The 22,088-nt window shown below is 44.9% G+C and overlaps 1 protein-coding gene across 1 annotated transcript in view; it reads left to right on the plus strand.

The window, feature by feature from the left end:
* SLC6A12 (solute carrier family 6 member 12) overlaps positions 1-22,088 on the plus strand; it is a 48,043-nt gene that overhangs the window by 13,256 nt on the left and 12,699 nt on the right. The window contains exons 5-13 of the mRNA XM_083461788.1: positions 2,229-2,316; positions 2,846-2,978; positions 4,905-5,039; positions 8,057-8,160; positions 9,226-9,350; positions 10,707-10,819; positions 12,633-12,770; positions 14,274-14,376; positions 21,728-21,828. Coding sequence (XP_083317914.1) covers positions 2,229-2,316; positions 2,846-2,978; positions 4,905-5,039; positions 8,057-8,160; positions 9,226-9,350; positions 10,707-10,819; positions 12,633-12,770; positions 14,274-14,376; positions 21,728-21,828 — 1,040 coding nt within the window. The remainder of the gene's footprint in view (positions 1-2,228; positions 2,317-2,845; positions 2,979-4,904; positions 5,040-8,056; positions 8,161-9,225; positions 9,351-10,706; positions 10,820-12,632; positions 12,771-14,273; positions 14,377-21,727; positions 21,829-22,088) is intronic.

A 22,088-nucleotide genomic window follows, 5' to 3' on the forward strand; every position in this document is an offset into this window, starting at 1 on the left:
TAACGGTGCTGGGGAATGGCATCTCTGTGAAGGGGAAACTACAGTTCCCAGAATTCTTTGAGGGAGGGTAGTCATGTGCTTTAAACTTGCTTTAAATGTGTGATGTGGATCTGCCCATAGTTTGTTAATTTTAGACTCTTCATGGTCCTCCCGGGGGGGGGGGGCAAGTGCGGATCATCTCTTTATAAATGGCCATGGGTAAAACATCACTTACTTTAAAATGGAGTAAGCCAGCCCTGCTGCATTTGGGGTCCTTCATGCTCACGGCGCTGTGGTCTAAACCACTGAGCCTCTTGGGCTTGCCGATCAGAAGGTTGGCGGTTTGAATCCCCATGACAGAGTGAGCTCCCGTTGCTCTGTCCCAGCTCCTGCCAACCTAGCAGTTCTAAAGTACACCCAGTGGCGTAGCGTGGGTTGTCAGCACCCGGGGCAAGGCAAGTAATTTGCGCCCCCTAACCCGTGGATTTGCGCCCCCTAACCCTAACCCCCAGATGTTGCGCCCGGTGCGGCCCGCCCCCCCTGCACCCCCCACGCTACGCCACTGAGTACACCAGTGCAAGTAGATAAATAGGTAAAGCCGTGACAGGAAGGTAAATGGCATTTCTGTGCGCTCTGGTTTCCGTTAAGGTGTTCCGTTGCACCAGAGGTGGTTTAGTCAAGCTGGCCCCATAACCCAGAAAGCTGCCTGTGGACAAACCCTTGGCCTGAAAGCATGATGAGTGCCACAACCCCATAGTCGCCTTTGACAGGACTTAACCGTCCAGGGGTCCTTTACCTTTACCTTTTCCTGTTGGAGGTAGTATGCCTCTGAATATGTGAACGGTCGCTGGGATTGGAGTGGGGGGGGGAGAGTGTGATGTGAAACTCAAGATGTTCTTTGCAGATTTTCCGTGGGCTTCTGGTTTGCCACTGAGAGAAGAGGATGATGGACTAGGCTGGACTTTGGCTTGGCTCAGCAGGGCTATTATTATTATTATTATTATTATTATTATTATTATTATTATTATTATTCCACCCATTTGACTGGATTGCCCCAGCCACTCTGGGCAGCTCCCAACAAAATATTAAACACACAACAAAACACCAAACTTTCCTGTAAAACTGAAGTTCTTATCCCACCCTGGGGGCATCACCAAAAAAGAGGACCCATATTTGATTTTTAGATTTATATAAATCTGAAGATTTATATACATAGAGGCAATTTCAAAATTATCACTATCACTTAAAAATGAATACAACACACCCAATGCTTTTGGGGGGTATTTTTTTTTAAAAAAAGAGGTGCTGGTATTCCTTTCTTGATATGTGTGCCAGCACACAATGGCTGCCAAGGGCAACAAAGAAAGAGGTGATGGTCTTCTGTGCTGATTTGTACCACCACAAAAAAACCCCAAACACTGCATGAATTTTCCACAATATTGGGAAAGAAATGACCAAGTGTCTTGGGCGGCTGCTCAGTCTGCTGTCCAGGCACTAAGTGTTGATGAGCAATGTCAAAGTCCTGACTGCTCTCTCTTCTTGTGGTTCTTCTGCCTCTTTAGCATGGACAACTCTTCAGATAGAGAGAGGGCTCCTTCAAACAGAGATCTGCCCTTTCTAAAGTAAGACACAGAGCCACCCTATGAGTGTGTGTGTGTGTGTGTAGGGGGCAGTATTGACACCTGCCCCACAGTCTTGCCTTGATGGCACCACTGCAAGAAAGGTTCAGTCCTGCTTCTCCAAATGATTGAGAAGCGAGGATGTTTTCTTGTGAATGTCTTTCCTTCCAAAAATATGATGATGATGATGATTGCTTTATGCTCAACATTTGCTAATTCCTGCTCTTTTTCTTGCATTTCCTCTTGGACTTTCATTACTCATTTAAAATACGTTGTTAGCTTCTATTGCCACCACTGCTAGATGCTCTGCAACTTGCTTCCCTCTCTAGGAATTTCACCAAAATCTCTCACACAGCCCCTCCCCACCATTTGTAAGTGAGGGTGGACTTGGATGAATGCAAAGCGATGACAGAAGGCGAGTGTGTGGGGGAAAGGAGGAGGGGAAACAGGAGTTTGTATCTGTGTTGCTCAGTAATAACCTGCATACCACAAACATCTGGATTCTGTATAAATAAGGAGCTGCCATTTCCTTCTGAAACTCTGGGCAGGGGAGGGTTCCGGTCAAAGTCAGGCCAGAATGTTGTTGGAGCGCTGAAGACTCTCACCCAACCGCTTTCCCCTTTTCCACAGCTCTTTGTGTGGACTTTCTGAACAGCTCGAGTTCGGAGGACAATATCATGCCAGCTAATGCCACCTCTCCAGCCACTGAGTTCTGGGAGTATGTATTCAGATTTTTCTGATTCCTTCCCCCCCCCTATAATTTAAAGGCAGGAGACTTTTGAATTTGGCCTCCGTAATGTTCCAGCAAAAGGAAGTTACAAGGAGCATGCACAGAAGACCCAGGCATAGGGTCTTTATTGACAGAGGCACGGAAAAAAGTCAGGGATTGAACAAGGATGTGAACATTTGTACGCCTCAAATTCTGTGCAAGATAAAAAGGCTAAATGTCCACTGTCCAAAGGAGGGGAAACCATGCAATGTGATGAGCAGGGAGGGGAAGTCTGTGGAAAGAAGGCGATGGCCATTGCTCAAGATAATAAGATAAATTGAAACCAAGTACAAAGATCAAATGGAGGAAGGTGAAGGAAAGTCATTTAGCATCGGCACTGTAAATGATGGGTTCTAAAGGAAACCGACTATATGGGGGTCTAAGTCAAAATAATCAGGAAGGGGCTGGAGTTGGCTAATAGTGAAATGTCAGGCTTGGGACATCACCCTGTATCTCGTCTTTTAATCCACCCTGGCAGGAGGAGAGTCTTGGGAATAACGGATGGGATACATAATCTGGGCACCGTGAGGTGGGAACTGGCTCTCTGTCTCCTGCTGGCCTGGATCATCTGCTACTTCTGCATCTGGAAAGGAGTCAAGTCCACTGGCAAAGTAGGAGCAACCGTGTGCTTTTCACTTCCTAAAATATATTGATCTGACCTGTCAGGTTCCCTGTGTCAAAGAAGGAGCAGAAAGGAAGAGGCAGGAGACCCAAGGGTTCCTTCCTTCCTTCCTTCCTTCCTTCCCTCCTTCCTTCCTTCCTTCCTTCCTTCCTTCCTTCCTTCCTTCCTTCCTTCCTTCCTTCCTTCCTTCCTTCCTTCCTCTCTCTCCTTCTCTCTCTCTCTCTCCGATATTTTTTTTATTAGTTTTCAATTACAATAATCCAATAATAGCCTCATCATACATAGCTGTCAACTTCCCCCTTTTCTTGCGAGAATTCTGTTTGGAATAAGGGAATTTACCTTAAAAATAGGGGAAAGTTGCCAGCTATGTCATTATAACAATGCCAAATTATAATACAATTACTAAAACCAAAGGTTCAGATGCCAAATTATGTAATTTAGGCGGCCCCCCATGCTAGAATTGATGGTTTGATTATTTACTTTATTTCAGCGTTCCAAAATCTTATTAACTTCAATTACACTCCAGTCAAAATTGCAATCCCTTATACAACAACTGCAGTATTAACAACTTCTATTCGTATAGACACATTAAATGATTTATAAATCAACAGGTGAAGCATTCAAACGATATCCTTGTTCTTCCTGTGTGTGGCAATTATTCTGTCCACGATGTTTCTTTCTGTCCCGGTTGTTGTTGTTGTTCTCCTTTATGCCTTGGATGGAGCTAATATACCATTGTTGTTTCAGAAGTTCTCCATTGCTCTGTCCCGTGCTTGATTGTTCTGCAACTTCAACAGCAGCTGCAAAACCCACAGTGTCCCAGTAAATAACCTGTTTTCGCCATTTCCCCCCCTCTCAGCCTGGGAAGGAGAGTGATCTACAAATAACTCAGTAATGACCCGACCAACTCCTTGGCAAGCTCGCAGATTCCTTTCATCCCTCCGTTCAGCCGAAGATAAACTCAAGGGTCAATTTCAGGTAGCATCACCTGCCATGTGTGGTGATGTTATGGCAAGGTGCATTCCAGCATCCTTGGCTCACAGCATGCTCATGTTGGAGGCAGGGAAATGTGCAGTGCTCTGTCACCCAAGGATGCTGGGTAATTTCACACATAATATTAGTTCACATGTTATGCTAAGCCATGGTTTAGTGCAAATGTGTGGGCTCTGGAAGAGGAGATGGCAGGTGCTTTGCTTCTGCCTGGCGGTTCTGCTACAGAGCTAAGCTAAGCCATGGGTTGGTTTAGAGTGTTGTCTGAACCCAGGCTTGTGATTGAGCTCTCTCTAGACTAACCAAGGTTTGTCCGATGGATTATGTCTTGTAATCTGAAACCATGAGCTGTGATTAATGCCGTTCAGTGAAGCAATGCAGCTGAATGACTGAGGAAAAGCAAAGCAGCCACCTTCTCCTGATTCAGAAGCCTATGCACATTCACACTAAACCATGGCTTGGCTTAGCGTGATATGTGAACATAGTTACTAGGCTTGAGTTGATTGGCAGTTCTGACTGCCAATGAGACATCCCTAAATGTCACCTGCTTTTAACAGCAGCAACAATAGTTCTTTTTTTAAAAAAAAGTTTTTGCTCAGCCCAGGATAAAATAATCTGTTTTAGCACCTTTAAAATGCTCAGTGAACTTAATTGTTTCATTGTTATAATATCCCCATAATATTGCTGTAACCGTCATACCTTCCTTCAGGGTTATGTCTCTTTAAGTACCTAGTACTAACCTAATTATTTCTATATTTCCCCTGCATGGGTTGATTGTGTCTTGGATCTTAGTATTCCTGTATGTTGTAAATAAGCTCCACTTTTCTACAATGTTGTTCTCAGATTACCTTCCTTCTCTAACCCCGATCACAGTCCTAAGTTCAGGAGGACTTTGTCTCTACATCTCCATTCTGCTTGCCTGCAGGTGGTCTATTTCACTGCCACATTTCCTTACCTGATGTTGATTGTTCTGCTGGTTCGAGGAGTGACTCTTCCTGGTGCAACCGAAGGGATTCTGTTCTATTTGAAGCCAGACATTTCAAGACTAGCAGATCCCCAGGTGAGTTTATGAATGATTCTGATCTGATGGTTAGATTTGGTGGCTAGAAATCACAAGATCTGATTTTTCTCCTCCATACCTACCTAAAGAACCAAAGATCTAAGAACATGATTAAACCAGTAGAATAAAATGTCCATGCAAACATAAAAGATTACATATTAAAGAGGATGGGGGAAATCTGTCAGTTTCTCTCAGTTTCTCATTTTTCTCGATCTTAAGTTCATATTTCTGCATCAGTTTGGATATATATTTATTTTTTAAAAAGAATCCTCATGGACAAACATATCTAGGTCACACAGGGCAACCTCCCTCCCTCTAAAGCAGTTTTTAGCATTCCACCTTAAAGGCAACAGCCCTTTCTAAAGGGCAGCAGAAGTTTACTCTAGCACGAGGACTGCGGTTTGCCAGAATATTTTAAAATATGGATATGTTAGGCCATTGGCACTTAAGGCACAGCAAATGCGGCCGCTCCTATTAAATATTCAATACCTGACAGATGGCTTCACCGAGCCCTAAGTGAAAATGATTAAGAAAGAGAAAGATAATGTCTCTTCTAATTTACTGGGATCTGGCTTGAGTTTCTCATGGATAACGTCAGAATTTCCCCAGAGAGGCCAGAGTTTCTAGCCAAAGAAAAACCCCTGAAAAAAATCACCTAGTTATCATCTCAACTGCAAGCAGTCAGGAATATTGGAAATATGGGAACTATTTCTGCATAGTTTGTGGTTCAACAATTATGAACAGGGTAGCTGGGTGCTTTAATTTTTTTTTACAGTGGACAGTCCTCTATTTGAAAGGCTGTTGGGTCCAAGACTGGTTTAAAGATAACATTCAGACTGAGCAGTTAACATTCAGACTGAGCAGGCAAAGAGGCCGCCATTTTCTCACTGTAGTGAGATGTGTTGCATTGCTATTGAAATTATAGTAATTGGGTTGTGATCAACTAAGTCCTACTCAGAGTAGACCCATTGAAATAAATGCACCTAAGTGATTCAGGGCAATTGATTTCAATGGTTCTACTCTGAGTAGGACCAGCAAATATTATGAAATTCTTCTGCACTACTATTTTTTGGGGGGAGTGGATTTCCTCTATTTTTGTGGTTCACAAATGAGATGCTTCTTTGTGATTATACCTGCTGGTACAGAGTACCATCCACTTTTGTAGCCTTTTACTGTGCAGGTACCCACAGCACATGGATCAAGATATGAGCACTGGCATCTCATTATTTTTTACCAAATAATAATAATAATCACTGTACAGTGCAAGTGGCTACTCTAAATATGAAACTAGTGATGGGCTGTCCATTCCTGCTACAGGTTTATGCCCCATTGCCTTTTTTTTTTTTAAAAAAAGAGGGTGTTTTGTGTCTTTTGTTTCTAAAGACATTTCTACCATGCTTTTTGGTCACACGGGCTACCCATACATTGCTTACATGTTGGGTGGTGATGGTGTGAGAATTGTCTGAAGCTCTCCTGTTGGTGCCATGGTCACATGACTGCTTGATCCCATGCAGATAATCAGTCACATTGCCAAGGTTGGGCAGGCAGCTCCACCCAACCCCACATGCCACTGCGGATAACTTACCGGTATATCTTTAGCAATAGAAAATAAACAATAATAAAACCAAGGCAAGCTGAAAATGCAACCCAGAAAGCAGATTAAACAAATAGTTTCAGCAGCCAAGAAATGAACGGAGAGCACAAGCAACCAAATAATGCTTGAAGCCAGGCAGTCAACAAATCAGTAAATGGGCACAACTAAAACATAAATATATCAGACATGCTTCATAAATATGGTAGTATTAGCAATTGTAGCGATTATTAGCCAGCAATGCAAAACATTTCGTAGAAACAGACTGCAGCTGGCATCATTTAGGGCCCTGCCCTCCTAGGCCAAGTGGAAATGAATGAGACAGAAAATGGGAGACCAACCCTTTCAAGACTCAAGGGTTCACATTTTAGTACCAACCTATATAACTCACATTTCTTGAATGGCTTAGTTGTTGAACAAATCGGCTCCCGAATGCTGCAAACCCAGAAGTAAGTGTCCCAGTTTGTGAACGATTTTCGGAAGCTGAACGTCCGACGCAGCTTCCGCTTGAGTGCAGGAAGCTCCTGCAGCCAATTGGAAGCTGTGCCTTGGTTTTCGAATGGTTTCGGGAGTCAAACGGACTTCTGGAACGGATTAAGTCAGAGAACCAAAATACCACTGTATATGAAAAACAGTTATCCTCTGAATTTTTCACTTCCCTGAAGTTTGCAATAGTGTTCTCAACCCCAAAGTGTGCCCTAAAGTACATATATTAATGAAAATAAAGCACACATACACACTACATTGCATTAGAGGAGGAAGTTTCCAGAAATGCATATATTGTGCAAAATTGTATACAAAAATAATAATCACATATTAGGAGGAGAATTCTGCACACAAATGCGTATGAATTTTCTTGTGAATGTTTTGTAGGAAAATGTGAAAATGCAGAAATGGAGTAAGCCAAGCATAAAGTAGGGAAGAGAACAAAGTGAGAGAAACGGAAGTTGAGAGATTCCTCTGTCCCGATGCTCAGCTAAATGTATAGCATGGTGGAAATGACAGGTGCTGCATCTTCATCTTTAGTCATCTCATTTATATACCGCTTTATATATTGGTTTTTTTTAAAAAAACCTTAAACCATCAAATAAAACAACCCAGAATAAAACATCACCAAAGAAAGTCGGATATAAAGTGTATATTCAAAGCAGCATAATAAACAGGAAACTAAAATATATCTTAAAGATTTCAAAATAAAACATTACAAAGGTCAAGAATGCACATTTAACACAAGAAAGTTAATAGGGCTTCTCCTACTCTGTTGCCAAAGCAGCAACTGTCACATGGGCATAAAAGACGTCACCTAAACACGGCAGTTGACACAGATGCAGGATTTGTGCCTGGCATCTCAAACGATGCCCTGTCTGCCAAACTGTGATTGTTTGCTTTCTGAATCTAGATATGATTCCCCTTTGCTTTGCTCTAGGTATGGATGGACGCAGGCACTCAGATCTTCTTCTCTTATGCCATCTGCCAGGGGTGCCTCATAGCTTTGGGCAGCTACAACAAGTACAACAACAATTGCTACAGGTAAGGAGATGTTCCCCCAAAAATCTCAGTTACTTTGACAAAAAGTAAACAAACAAAAACTCAAAAACTTTGTCCAGATTTTCACTTTGGGGAATATTGCAACCCTACTCAGCTGTGCTTCACTGTGATCAGACTCCCTTGGGATTCTGCAGCAAGCAGTTCCAAATTCTATGACTGGAGTAGAATTTTCCACCCTATCGAGGTTTGGGACATGGATTTTCCTCTACTCATGATGCTTCCTTTTGAGTTGTCCAAATTATTTCATCGCACCCCACCCCCAATATGCTCATCATGATTCAACCAATCTCATTCGCAGTGAGACTTGGAGAATACCCTTCCCAAAAAAGTCCACTTGGTGCCAATACAGGTATAATTTTGATGCCAATTAAAGGCTTGTCTCTTTGCCTTTGCAGTAGTTACTTTATCATTTAGTTGATGGCAGGTAAGCCGGTTCTCTTGTTTTAGCTGCTCTTATTGTTTATTGATGATTTATTATTGTCCCTTATATGATTTTATACCTTCTCTGGTTTGAGCTCTGGGATCCACTGAGGTGAAGGGCACACTACAAAGGCTCTTCATAAGTAACGTAAATAAAGTAATGACCTAGATTAATTTTGTGAGGACATTCAGCTAACAATGATTTAATGGTTGCTTTTGGGGTGTGGGTTTTTTGGACTGATGGCCTCTGCGTGTACTCTCTCTCTCTCTCTCTCTCTCTCTCTCTCTCTCTCTCTCTCTCACACACACACACACACACACACACCATATATGAAGTCATAACACTGTTGTCTATGATGAGACTAGGAACCATACTCCACGCTCCTCAGCAAAGGTCTCTTGGAGACCTATCAGGAGATGTGAGGGCTTGAATGTAAGATCTTCTGCCTTTCAAACTGTTTGCTCTGCTAACGAGTACTGGCAGCTCCAGTGCTCAAATTCTGGGATAAAAGGTGGAGGGGGAGCTTTAATTTAATTTAATGCACAAGCCCCACCTCCAGCCTGGTGGTGCAAAGGACAGGAGCATCCTCCAGTTGTAACCCACTCACCTTTGTTTTGCCCCGGCAGGGATTGCTTTATGCTCTGCTTCCTGAATAGTGCCACCAGTTTTGTGGCTGGCTTTGCCATCTTCTCCGTGTTGGGCTTCATGGCTCACGAACAGGGTGTGCCCGTCTCATATGTGGCTGAATCAGGTGAGCATGCAGGGACTGCAACAAAGAGACTGGTGAAATATAAAGCATGGCTTGGGGTCTTAAGAATGGAACTATGAACAGGAAGCTGCCATATACTGAGCCCATTGGTCCATCTAGCTCAGTATTGTCCACAATGACCAGCAGTGGCTCTCCAGGACTTCAGGCAGGGGGCATTCCCAACCCTACCTTGAAATGCTGGGGTTTGAACCCAGGACCTTTTGCATGAAAAACAGATGTTTTACCATTGAGCTATGGCCCTTCCCAAGCCTGAAGAGACACATAAAAGTTATCAGACTACGGGTGGAAAACATTTTTTATTGCCTCTAAAACTGTTGATGTTCTGAGTTTGTTCTTTGGCCAGAACCAGCTGACATTACATATCAGGACATAAACAGAGTGGAATAATGCATATCTTCATGCCACTTCTCAGAGCCAAGATTGCATTCACCCCCGGCAAAAATTCCTAGAACATGTGATCCATTCTGTATTATTGTGCAATACCTGGCTTTTCATATAGTGGCTCAGTTATGGATCATTATGAGAGCTAGTTAAATCCACTGACTGAGACCATCGAGACAATGGGAAGACCCCACTCCACCAGGAAGCTCTATGTTGTTATGAAGGTAAAATAGATGGGGGGAGGAATAATAGACCCCCACCCTAATGGGATGGACTGAGCATGTTTAGAGGGTGTGGAATCCAGACTGACTGTTGGGAATGAGAGGGCCAGAATTGAGTGGATGGGTTCCCAGAACCTGGAAGCTTTTGTTGTAGGTCCCCCTACGACACTAAAGGAGGTTAAAAAAATTGCTAAAAAGGCCAGCATAAAATATTAGATTGAGCATCTGGTTAGAAAGATAAAGGGCACTGGGTTGTATCCAATAAATTATACCCCGAGTAGACCCATTGAGTTCAATGGACTTGACTAACTTGACTCCATTGGTGTGAATAGGACTACTATGAGTATGACTTGGTTTGATGCAACTGTTTGGGTAGAATTCTGTGTAGCACGAAGGAGATTGTTCTATCAGCACAACCATTATATGCTTGTCTGATGGAAGAAACTCTCCTTTCCTCCCACCTGTTCACTGTTCTGGGATTTTGCCAAATCCTCCAGAGCAGATTTGGGGGATGCACAGGGTGAATGAGGGGAGGGAGCAGAAAGTCCTCTTCTGCTAGTGGAAGTCCTTGCACCAACTTTTGACAGCTGAATGGGGTAGCTGAATCTGGCCCTTTCCCTCCACCTTGTTGTACATGGAAAGACACCTCATAATAGATGTAGATGTGTCTATATCAATCCAGTTTATCTATTGGGTTAGTGAAACATCAGTTCACCTGTTTCTGCTCAATTGGTAGGTCCTGGATTAGCATTTATCGCCTACCCAAAAGCTGTCACCATGATGCCTGTGTCTCAGATCTGGGCCTGCTTGTTCTTCCTTATGCTGATCTTCTTGGGACTGGACAGTCAAGTATGGAAAAATATTTATCATTTTCCTGAGTTTGGGGGTGGTATGTCTGTAATAGTATCTTGCAGGGGGGAAACCTACTAAATGGTACCTGGAAAAAAGGAGTGACACGAATAAATGAAAAGCATTAATTTGTTGTATAGATTGGTTAAAAGATGTGGGAAGCTGTCACTTCGACCTGCATCAGATGTGCATTATTAATTAACTAACTGATTAATTAATTAATTTTTTATACTTCCCTTCATCCAAAGATCACAGGGAAGTTCACAACATAAAAGTACATAATACATAAGAAAACAAAACAAACCATCACCACCACCACCAATAACCCCCTCTCACAAACACATTTAAAAAGCCATAGAATGTTAATCAGCCAAAGGCCTGGTTATAGAGAAATATTTTTGCCTGGAGCCTAAAGGCAGGTAATGAAGGTGCCAGGTGAGCCGTCACGATCCACAGATTTTACTAACACAAATGCAAACTTCATTCTTGTTGCATCCATCCCCCCCCACACCTTTTTGGTTTCCCAAATGAAACTTCATTTCCCAAGCTGCTTACATGGTTAAATATTATGAGGTGGGGAGAGATGACAACAACAACAACAATTTATTATTTCTACCCTGCCCATCTGGCTGGGTTTCCCCAGCCATTCTGGGTGGCTTCCAACAAAAGATTAAAAATGCATTAAAACATCAGTCATTAAAAATTTCCTTAAGCAGGGCTGCCTTCGGATGTCTTCTAAATGTCAGATAGTTGTTTATTTCTTTGACAACTGATGGGAGGGCATTCCACAGGGCGGGTGCCACTACCAAGAAGGCCCTCTGCCTGGTTCCCTGTAACTTCCCTTTTTGCAGTGAGGGAACCACCAGAAGGCTCTCAGCGCTGGACCTCAGTGTCCAGGCAGAACGATGGGGGTGGAGATGCTCCTTCTGGTATACTGGGCTGAGGCCGTTTAGGGCTTTAAAGGTCAGCACCAACACTTTGAATTGTGCTCGGAAACGTACTGGGAGCCAATGTAGGTCTTTCAAGACTGGTGTTATGTGGTCTCAGCGGCTGCTCCCAGTCACCAGTCTAGAGAAGAAAAAGCAGCTGAATTGGCTAACTAAGGATATACTAACACGCATCCATTACAATGCATGGTGGTCACTATTTATAGATCTACACACACAGACACACACACACACACACACAGATGACAGCCAATCTAATGCAGTACTGTCTATGGTGACTGGCACAGTCTTTCTAGGGTCTTGTATGGAGGTATCTTCTGAGCCTTTTAACTGGAGCTGCCAAGAATTAACCGCGGGTCTTCTGCATGCAGAAAAAATGTTCTCCCATTGCTGAGTTACAAACCCTCCCCAGGGGCAAGGGGAAGTTTTGGCTTCCAGCCACTTTGACTTGTGCCAAGGCAGTCATGCACCCACCCACATGGAGGGATTCAGGCCACGTGAGGCATGCCATTGCAAACACTGTGTGGCAGGGTGGGGTTGGTTTCCAGCAGTGTATCTCAAGTCCAGTCCTGCATGCGCTGGGAGATGTGTGTGACTGGGTTATGGCTACAAGAAGTTATGACTAAGAGCAGGCATAGGCAAACTCTGACCCTCCAGATGTTTGGGACTACAATTCCCATCATCCCTGACCACTGGTCCTGTTAAGCTAGGGAAGATGGGAATTGTAGTCCCAAACATCTGGAGGGTCGGAGTTTGCCTATGCCTGGCTAAGAGTGAACACTGACAAGGAAATTGGAGGAGAGGGAGGACCGAGGAAGGGGAGCTCTGGAACGTGGTATTTCCTGATACGACTATTTCTTCCATAGTTTGTCTGTGTCGAGAGCCTGGTGACAGCCATTGTTGACTTGTTCCCGGACATCTTCCGTAAGAAAGGACGTCGGGAGATCCTGATCCTGGGCATTGCAGTGATCTGCTACTTGATTGGCTTGCTACTGGTCACTGAGGTGAGAAGCAGAGCTCAGCGGGAGGGCAGAAGAGGCATTTGGAAATAACACCTGCCCCAACAACCACACAATGGCATACAATCATTATTATCCAGCACTCTAAGCTCACATAAATGGTTAGAAGAAGCTGCAACGCGATTTGCATTTCCATATGCTATACAGTTGTACCTTGGAAGTCAAACGGAATGTGTTCCGGGAGTCTGGTTGACTTCCAAAACATTCAAAAACCGAAGTGCGGCTTCTGATTGGCTGCAGGAAGCTCCTGCAGCCAATTGGAAGCCGTGGAAGCCTCACTGGGTGTTTGGCTTCCAAAAATCGTTCAAAAACTGGAACACTCAAGGTTTTGATTGTTCAGGAGCCGATTTGTTCAGGAGCCAAGGCATTTGAGATCCAAGGTATGACTGTATATGTCCTTTCCCCCAGGGACAGTCCATGTATTTTGGTGCCTGACCCAAATAAATCACTACCCCTCTTTTCTTCCTGGTTTTGTCTCTGGGGTGCCTTTTGAACCAGGGGTGGAGAACTATTTTCAGCCTGAGAGCTGTGTTCCTTCATAGGTCATCTTCTGGAGGCAAAAGTGGGTGGAACAACAAATACGATTTTTATCTTTGTACATTAGGCTACATATCCGGCCACACTGAAGTTATTGGTTTCTACACGCAACCCCATCCTCCACCCAGGCAAGCAATCAAAAAAGCCCCCAAAGGCTCCATTCATTGTGAGAGGAGAGGCTGGGGGCCTTGGTGAAGGTTTGAGGGTGCTTTGATGCCAATGGGTGTCACACAAGGGACCCCAGAGGCAAGTGTCCCCATTTCCATCTGTGAAATGATGGAGAATGTGAGGCACATCGGTACTATGTGAGGATTCAAAGTCTGTGCACCAAGCCCCCAAATGGCCCACCTTAGAGAACATACATCTACCATCTGTGCAAAGAACCCAGAGCTGGCACCAAAGGTCAGCATGGCCAGGCATGTTCTCAGCAGCAGAAGAGCGTAGGAGTCCCGTTCCATTTCCTCTTTCAGGCCTCTATTCCATGGAGTATTCCAACCTGCGCCAGAGGCACTTGGATCATTGCATTTTCCAGGTGGATCAAGCCTGGTGGAATTGCAAAAATGTGTAGGCATTCTGTGGAATGTAGGAAATGAGAAGGGCTGTGATCCTCTTTCACTAAGACCTGTAATCCAGGAAGGAGGAACCTGGTGCTCTCCAATTGTTGCTGGACGACAACAACTCCCAGCATCCTTAAACACCGGCCAGGTGGGCTGGGCCTGATGGGAGCTGGAGTCCACCAACATCTGTGTCAAGGCATTTTGACAACACCCTGCCACAGTGAAGAGGCATTCAGATGGGTTTGCTTGACAGATTTTTTTTTAATAGCAAGGTGAGTTCTTCTGTGCTTCTTAACACCATACTAATATAGCTCACTGGTTTGTTGGCTTCTTCAGACATTTCGCTCTAGTTGTTTGCAAATGGGCTTCCTTTCCCCCTTTGTGCCTCTTGCAGGGTGGAATGTACATCTTCCAGCTGTTTGATTATTACGCAGCCAGTGGGACATGCCTGCTTTTCCTCGCTATCTTTGAAGTCGTCTGCATTGGATGGGTTTATGGTATGTAGAAGTTCTGCGATTGGGGAGAAATTTGGTTCGTGTTCACATTTTAAGGCATATATCCACAATTTGCACTTCCTGAAATGATGTGTGAATTGAGATGCAACTGTCCTTTGAAAATCACTGGTGAATTTTGCAATACACTTTTCCAACCCCAAAATGTGCACAAAAATGCATGTCTTAGTGAAAACAAGGAGTGAAACTACAAGGATCTTTCCCTCCAATCAGTAAGGAGAGGGGAGGGGGAAGTTTAAACTTTCTCTTCTCCTGATCTCTCCTCTGCCAATTAGCAGGAAACAGCTCAGCAGCAGAGAACAGGGTGCAAGGCTGAGTCTGTCTCCTGAGCTGTCCATGCCAGGAAGAGAGAAAACCTGCATTTCCTTTTTAAAAATAATAATAATAATTTTTATTAGTTTTCAATTACAATCCAATAATAGCCTCATTATAACAATGCTAATGTATAATGTAATTATTAATACCAATGGTTTGAGTACTGAATTATATAATTTTGATAAAGTGGCCCCCTGCATGCTAGAATTGATGGCTTGATTATTTGCTGTAGTAGATAGGTAGCCGTGTTGGTCTGCCATAGTCAAAATAAAAAAATTCCTTCCAGTAGCACCTTAAAGACCAACTAAGTTAGTTCTTGGTATGAGCTTTCGTGTGCATGCACACTTCTTCAGATACAATATTTGCTGTATTTCTGCATTCCAAAATCTTATTAATTTCCATAACCTTCCAGTCATAATAATAATAATCCTTTATACAACTGCAATATTAATAACTTCGATTCGTGTTGACACATTAAATGATTTCTAAAACTACAAGTGAGGAACTCAAACTATATCCTTGTTCTTCCAGTGTGTGTGGAGGTTATTCTGTCCATGGTGTTTCTTCCAGTCCTTGTAAGATGTTACATCTTTCTATCCCCCGGCTGCTGCTTCCACACCCCAATCCCAGGTGTGCCCCTCGGGGGCAGGTAGTTATCACATTCTTGACCTGCATGACAACTGTATTTCTCAACACATGCTTATCTCATTCATGTGACATATTTAGGTGTACATCTAAAATAGGTTTATTTGCTTTTCCTGCTGGTTAATTTCAAAATTTGACTGGTGTACTCTCTTGTTATACCAGTTGCCCATCCTGAACTATCCCAGTGTCAACATCCCAGCAACTCCTTCTGCAAACGAGGGACTTGTTGGAAGACTAATAATAATAATAATAATAATAATAATAATAATAATAATAATTTATTTATACCCCGCCCATCTGGTTGGGCCTCCCCAGCCACCCTGGGCAGCTTCCAACAGAATATTAAAATACGATAACCTATTAAACATTAAAAGCTTCCTTAAACAGGGTGCCTTCAGATGTTTTCTAAAAGTCTGGTAGTTGTTTTTCTCTTTGACATCTGGTGGGAGGGCGTTCCACAGGGTGGGTGCCACTACCGAGAAGGCCCTCTGCCTGGTACCCTGTAACTTGGCTTCTTGCAGTGGGGGAACTGCCAGAAGGCCCTTGGCGCTGGACCTCAGTGTCCGGGTAAAATGATGGGGTTGGAGACGCTCCTTCAGATATACTGGACTCATAGTTCTTTTGGTGACAGAACGCTATTTCTGGAAAGACTTAGGAAGGATCCCCTGACTTCCTGTGTGCAAGCTCACATGCCTAATTATATGCGCTCTATTCTAAATCTCTTTCCTCCCCCATCCGAAAACCTCACTCCATGTTGGCATGAAATACCATGTAGGCAAACGGGCAACTTGTGCCCAGAGATTGTTGCTCGTCTTGCCCTCTCTCCACCTGAGGATATGTAGTTTGGCAGCCCAGATCTGCTTTGCTTATGCTGCAAAGGTTTACAGCAAACATCGTAAATAAAGACACATGTTTCAGACTTGCCTGTTGGCAGCCATGATGGTGCCACCCACAAAGCCTGGCAGCTTTCCCCCTGCCTGTCAAGCAGACATCGTGACAAAGATTTGAGGATTTCCTGCATATGGCTTTATTTCTGTGAAAGGAGTATGCCATTTCCAGCCAACAATTAGTTGCTGTTGCAGTTGCCAAAAGTAAGAGTCTAGATGGGAGTCTTCTCTCCCTCCCTCTGTCCCTCCCCCCTCCCCCCTCTCTCTCACACACACACCATGCATGTTTTAAAAAGATTGGAATAATAACACAGCCCAGGGAGCATTTTCTGAACAGCGCCAGTGTATATGACCCCAAGATTACTTGTTCAAAAAGAGATCTTCTCCTGCTGGAGAAGAATTCAGGTTTAAGCTGTTGGAGTCTTAGATAACCAGGTTTGGCACTGGGTGAAAGAATGCTCAGGGCAATTTTCTGTGTGGCCTTGAAATGAATCCATGGCCTGTCTCTAATAATTTCCAATAAGTGTATCTTTCTTGCACAAGCACACAGACACATTTGGATAGGCAGAGTTGGTGTGGCAAAGAGTGCGAGCTGTGAAATGGGATATTCCCACCCCCTTCAGATCCTACCCAGTTGCAAACTTGCAAGATCGTATTAAGATTAGGGTAATATGCAGTTCCCTCAGCTTTTCTCTGCAATATTCAGAGTGAGTGGGTAATAATATTGCTGGCCTTTAATTCAGAACTGTTATAAAGGATTCTGCAATAATAGGCAGGGAGGGTGTGTGTTCAGAATGCTTGACATGTGCTATTAAAATGCTAAGTATGGTTATGCTAGTATTTGGGCACAGGCATTGCAAGTTGGACACCTATGCCCAGTGAGCAACCAGGAGCAGGCTGAAGATACACTATGGTACAGAGGTGGAGCACTGACCACTTCTTGGGGCATGGGGGCACCTTGTTGCAAGGTAGTTGCTGGGATGACTGGGGACCGAGCAGCTCTTTGAGTCGGGGTTCATACTTCTTCCATGGACTGCTTTGTGACTGTATTTCACCTTGTGCGCTTTAGGTTGTCCAGGATAACAGCAAACACCTCCATTTACTTAAACAAAGCTCTCCCTAAGGAGTTATTCAAGGCCCTTCTCTACGGCAGTGTACATAATCCTTTGGAATAGATGACCGGGGGTGGGGAGGCTGAGCCACATCCTTCTTCCAGCTTCCACTTTTGCCAGAAAGCAGCACAGGCTGACTGAACTGATGACTCCTTAAGCCTGATTAATTTCTTTTCATCATCATTTTGAAATATAGAGCATGCCAACCTCCCCGTTCAAGGACTCAGTAAATCCATTCGTGTCAGGTTCCATTGCTTTCTACTATGTCACCCCTTGCCTTTGATGGGGTGGGCTGAAACCTTTGCAGTGTAGCATTTCTGCAAGGAGGCAGATGAGTAAAGAAAGCTTTAACAATGCTACCCTAGTCATAGAATCATAGAACTGCAGAGTTGGAAGGGACCACGGGGGTCATCTAGTCCAACCCCTGCAATGAAGGAACCTTTTGCCTAACATGGGACTCAGACCCACTATCCTGAGATTAAGAGTCTCATGCTCTACCAGCTGAACAGTGTTGGTGAATATGTCCCAAATTGCTGCTGTTACTCACTTTTTGCTTATCCAAAATGTTTCCTTTTCTCTTCCCACCCACTAGATCAGTGTTTCCCAACCGGTGTTCCGCGGCACACGAGTGTGCCGTGAGACGTTGCCTCGTGTGCCGCGAGATGCCTGGAGGGAGGCGGGCGAGTCGGGCGGCGAGAGGCGGGGCGGCGGCGGCGAGGAGAGGCCGCGCCTCCTGCTGCTGCCTGGCGCTCCTCCTCGCAGCCGGCAGCGCTGCCTGGGCGCCTCCGCGCGACTCTGCCTCGCTGGGTTTGGTCTCCCAGCAGAGACGGGTCACACGCGCCCCTCCCTCCCTCCCTCAGCCTGCGCGGAGGGAGAGCCAGAGAGAGGCATCGCTCCTGTGCGGCGGGAGAGGGAGCAGCCGGAGCGATGCCCCAAACGAACGCATGGGACCGGAGGGGAAATCCTCTCCGAGGCGGATTGAGCGCAGCTGAGAGAAGCCTTTCGAGGAGCTGCCGTGTCCCCTGGAAACCCCCTTCCCAGCTCTGCCTGCCTGCCTGCCGTGGGGCTCGTATCGCCCTTTAAAGGGCGCGGGAAACTAGAAATGTGGGGACTTGGGGTTTTCCTCAGGCTGAATTCCGAGCTGAATTCCGAGCGAGGGACTGAGGGACGGCGGCAACTGAGGCGGCGGCGAGGATCCGCGTCGAGCCGGGGGCGGCTCCGCGGTGGTGGTGCCGAGCGGCGGGGCAGCGCGTGCAAAAGGGAGGAGCGCGAGACAGCGGAGGAGGAGGAGGCCGGCATGTCCGGGCAGCAGCAGCAGCAGCAGCAGCAGCAGCAGCAGCAGCAGCAGCAGCAGCAGCAGCAGCAGCAGCAACTCCCGGCGACGGCTCCTCAAGCCCCGCCGCCGCCCCCTCCTCCGCCCGCTATCGCCGCCACTACCACAACAGCCGCCGCCGCCTCAGTTGCCGCCGTCCCTCAGTCCCTCGCTCTGCTGCCTCCTCCCACCCCCAAAGCTTGGAGGTTCCCCAGCAAGGGGGAGGGAAAAAACTTTCACTTTTGTGCGTCCCTCCCGGCGTGATGCTGCGCGCTGACGTCACGGGGCGGGGCTTTAATGGTGGTGTGCCGCGAGATTTTTTTTCAGTAAACAGGTGTGCCGTTGCCCAAAAACGTTTGGGAAACACTGCACTAGATTATCATTCCCCTCCACTAGCAAAATGTCTGCTTTTTTATAAAAAGTTGTATCTCAGTATCTCATAATAAGCCATCCTTGACTTCTGATGTTGCTTGCATCCCAATTCACTAATCTTCCCTGATGTCACAGCAGGCATATGTGCATTGGGGTGTGGGGAAGGTTTCATAGTGACTTGCCAGTGGTTTACTTGCTGTGATTCACAGAGAGACTGAGCCACTTGGGATCAGGCACTTGGACCTTTGACTCTGAATCCCAGCTCCAGAAGTAACTTTTTAATTAAATGCAACTTTTTCATTTCTGTCTAAATGCTACGGGCTTTGGAATATGATTCCTTGTTTGCTCAGTCAGAGCCTGAAGATGAAAATAGAGCAATGGAACTTGCTGCTTGTTTGACTCCGAAATTTAAAAACTAGCATCAACTTCAACGGTGCTACAAGCAGGACAAGTTATGGCTAATGTTTAGTGATACTCCATTTCAAATGTTCACAAAGCAGGGAGCAGGTCTGAGCCTACAGTTCCAGTTCCTGACCCCCCCCCCACATTCATCCATAGATCTGAATAAAGTACCGCTGGGTCAAAGTATCACCCACAAATTTGGTGTAAAATGTGGAGGATTGGGTTTTTGTTGGGAGTGAAATGCACCAGTGTACCATGGGCAAGGTTGGGTTGTGGTGGCTCAGTGACTGCCCCAGGATTGTAGAGATGAATAGAGCCATACTCTGGTCTCTGTCACTAGCCAGGCCATCAAGATTGACTGGGACCCAGCACCCCTGCTTCCTCTTCTAACTACGGTACATTTCCTCCTCTTTTCTGTAATATCTATTAGATTGTGATCTTTAAGGGAAACATGCCTTATCTTTTTATATATGTACAGCCCTTAGAAAACATTAGGTGCCCTATAAGTGAAGAATATTAATAATATTAATAATAGTAATGCCCGCAGCACAGAAAGACTTCTAGTGCTATGCTCCAGCCTAGCACCATAAATTTGGGCAAGTATCCCTGCATTGCCCAGATGGTTGGGCAATGCTTGCTGTCACTGGTAGAGAGTGAGCATTGTACAATCACCTAGGCAACAGAGGGCCATTTTGTCTCCTCATGTCACTGCCCCAGAAGCTAGGCAAGCATCCCTGGGTTGCCTAGGCAACTGTGCAATGCTCACTCTCTTCTGGCAAGAAGGACCAGTGCACAGTTTTTTAGCCAATGCAGGGATGCCTAATGTCCAGAGCCATGGGAGGTGGAGACTCAAAGTGGAAGCAGGCAGTGACTGGTGCTAGTGAAATGTGGGCAGGTAAGAACAGGACCTTGGGCAGCTCTGAAAGCCAGTAGCAACTGTAGATGTTGCCTCTGCAGGGAGTTGGTGCCACACAAAGCCTTATGTAAGCAGAAAAAACCTGGAGTGTGGTAGGCCTTGCCTTGCAGGAGTTGTTAAAGGGGAATCACCTCATTCTGCAGTCCTCAAGGCAGCGGAGACAGAGGTACTGCAAAGGACTCATCCCCTGAGTCAGAGAATGCTGGCAGGGCTGTGGCTTCTGGCTGGGAGTGTCCTGAACAAGATACTGGCAGATCTTTCCCACATCCATGAAGGAAGCAGTCTGTCATACCCTACAACAACCTTGTCCAAGAAATATGGCCCTCTTGCTGAGAGTGGCCAAACTCTGGTTTGAAGGCTTTCTTTTGGGTTAAAAAGGATGAGGGGGATCATTGGCCATCTCATAACACCCCACCTTGACAGTTCTTAGAATTTCACCCTACCTCTAAAGATTAATCCAATCTTCAGAGGGTGTCGTCCTCCCCCAGCCAAGCTTATAAAAATCACCAGACCCAGCACTCCTTATGACTAAACAGATAAGACACCACTAAAACCGACCAACTGTATAAGAACAACAACTGCTATTTTTATGGAACATAAAACAGCATTATGCCTAAAGATGAAAAAGAACAATAAAACATTTTAACTCTGAAGATAAGATACGAGAAGACAATAAATAAAATGCCTTGTAAATCACCAAAAAGGTTTACTTCTAACAGAACTTTGTTTGCATTCCAAAGCACTATAGAAGTTTTCAGGTTTCCCTTCAATTCATAAAAAAATGGTCTAACAACAATAACAATAATTTTATCATTTATAACCTGCCCGTCTGGCTGGGTTGCCCCGGCCACTCTGGGAGGCTTCCAACACATATAAAAACATAATGATATGAATACACCATTTAATCTTATTCATAACAGCAAGATCTTCTTAGTTTACTTCATCCCTGGTAATGAAGTGAAGTTGCTAGAACAGGGATGAGGAGTTTGTGGCCCTCTGAACAAGGTGGGGAGTCCCATCTTGCCCCAGCAAGCGAGACCCATTATCAGGGATGATGGGAGTTAGTGTTCAACAGCATGTGGAGGTGGTCCCCATCCCTGGGTTAGTGATATAGGAAACCCAGCTTCAAAACCCCAGTCGGCCATGAAGTTGACAAAATGGTCTCCTGATATGGTTGTTGTTCGGTTGCCCAGATCTATTTGGAGAAAAGAGGGAATGGAAACATACAAATAAACTACAGAGCTGATGATTGTCTGGATGTGTGTGTGTGTGTGTGTGTGTGTGTGTATAAAATCAAGTTAATCTGTGTTCATAATATTATGGATTTATGTTGATTTTTTAAAAACCACCCTTCTCTTTCTTTGTGGGCATCAAGGAGCAGACCGTTTCTATGACAACATCGAGGATATGATTGGCTACCGACCATGGCCCTTGGTTAAAGTGTGCTGGCTCTTTCTCACACCTGGAGTTTGTCTGGTAGGTAGATTGAATCTTTTGTGCCATGTTTTAGGTCATTAATGCATCTCTGAATGAGGATGAAACATTGAACCTTCCATGAGGATTGCAGTAAAGAACTTCTTGTTCTTCTGTTGCAGTGTTGCTGAAGTAACAATGGAGTTCAGAATACTAATAACAGAATAAAACTTCAAACATTAAAAACTACCCTAAACATGGCTGCCTTCAGATGTCTTCTAAAAGTCAGATAGTTGTTTATTTCCTTGACATCTGATGGAAGG

This window comes from Podarcis liolepis (assembly GCF_965112155.1).
Source record: "Podarcis liolepis genome assembly, chromosome: 10".
Classification (NCBI taxonomy): Eukaryota; Metazoa; Chordata; class Lepidosauria; order Squamata; family Lacertidae; genus Podarcis; species Podarcis liolepis.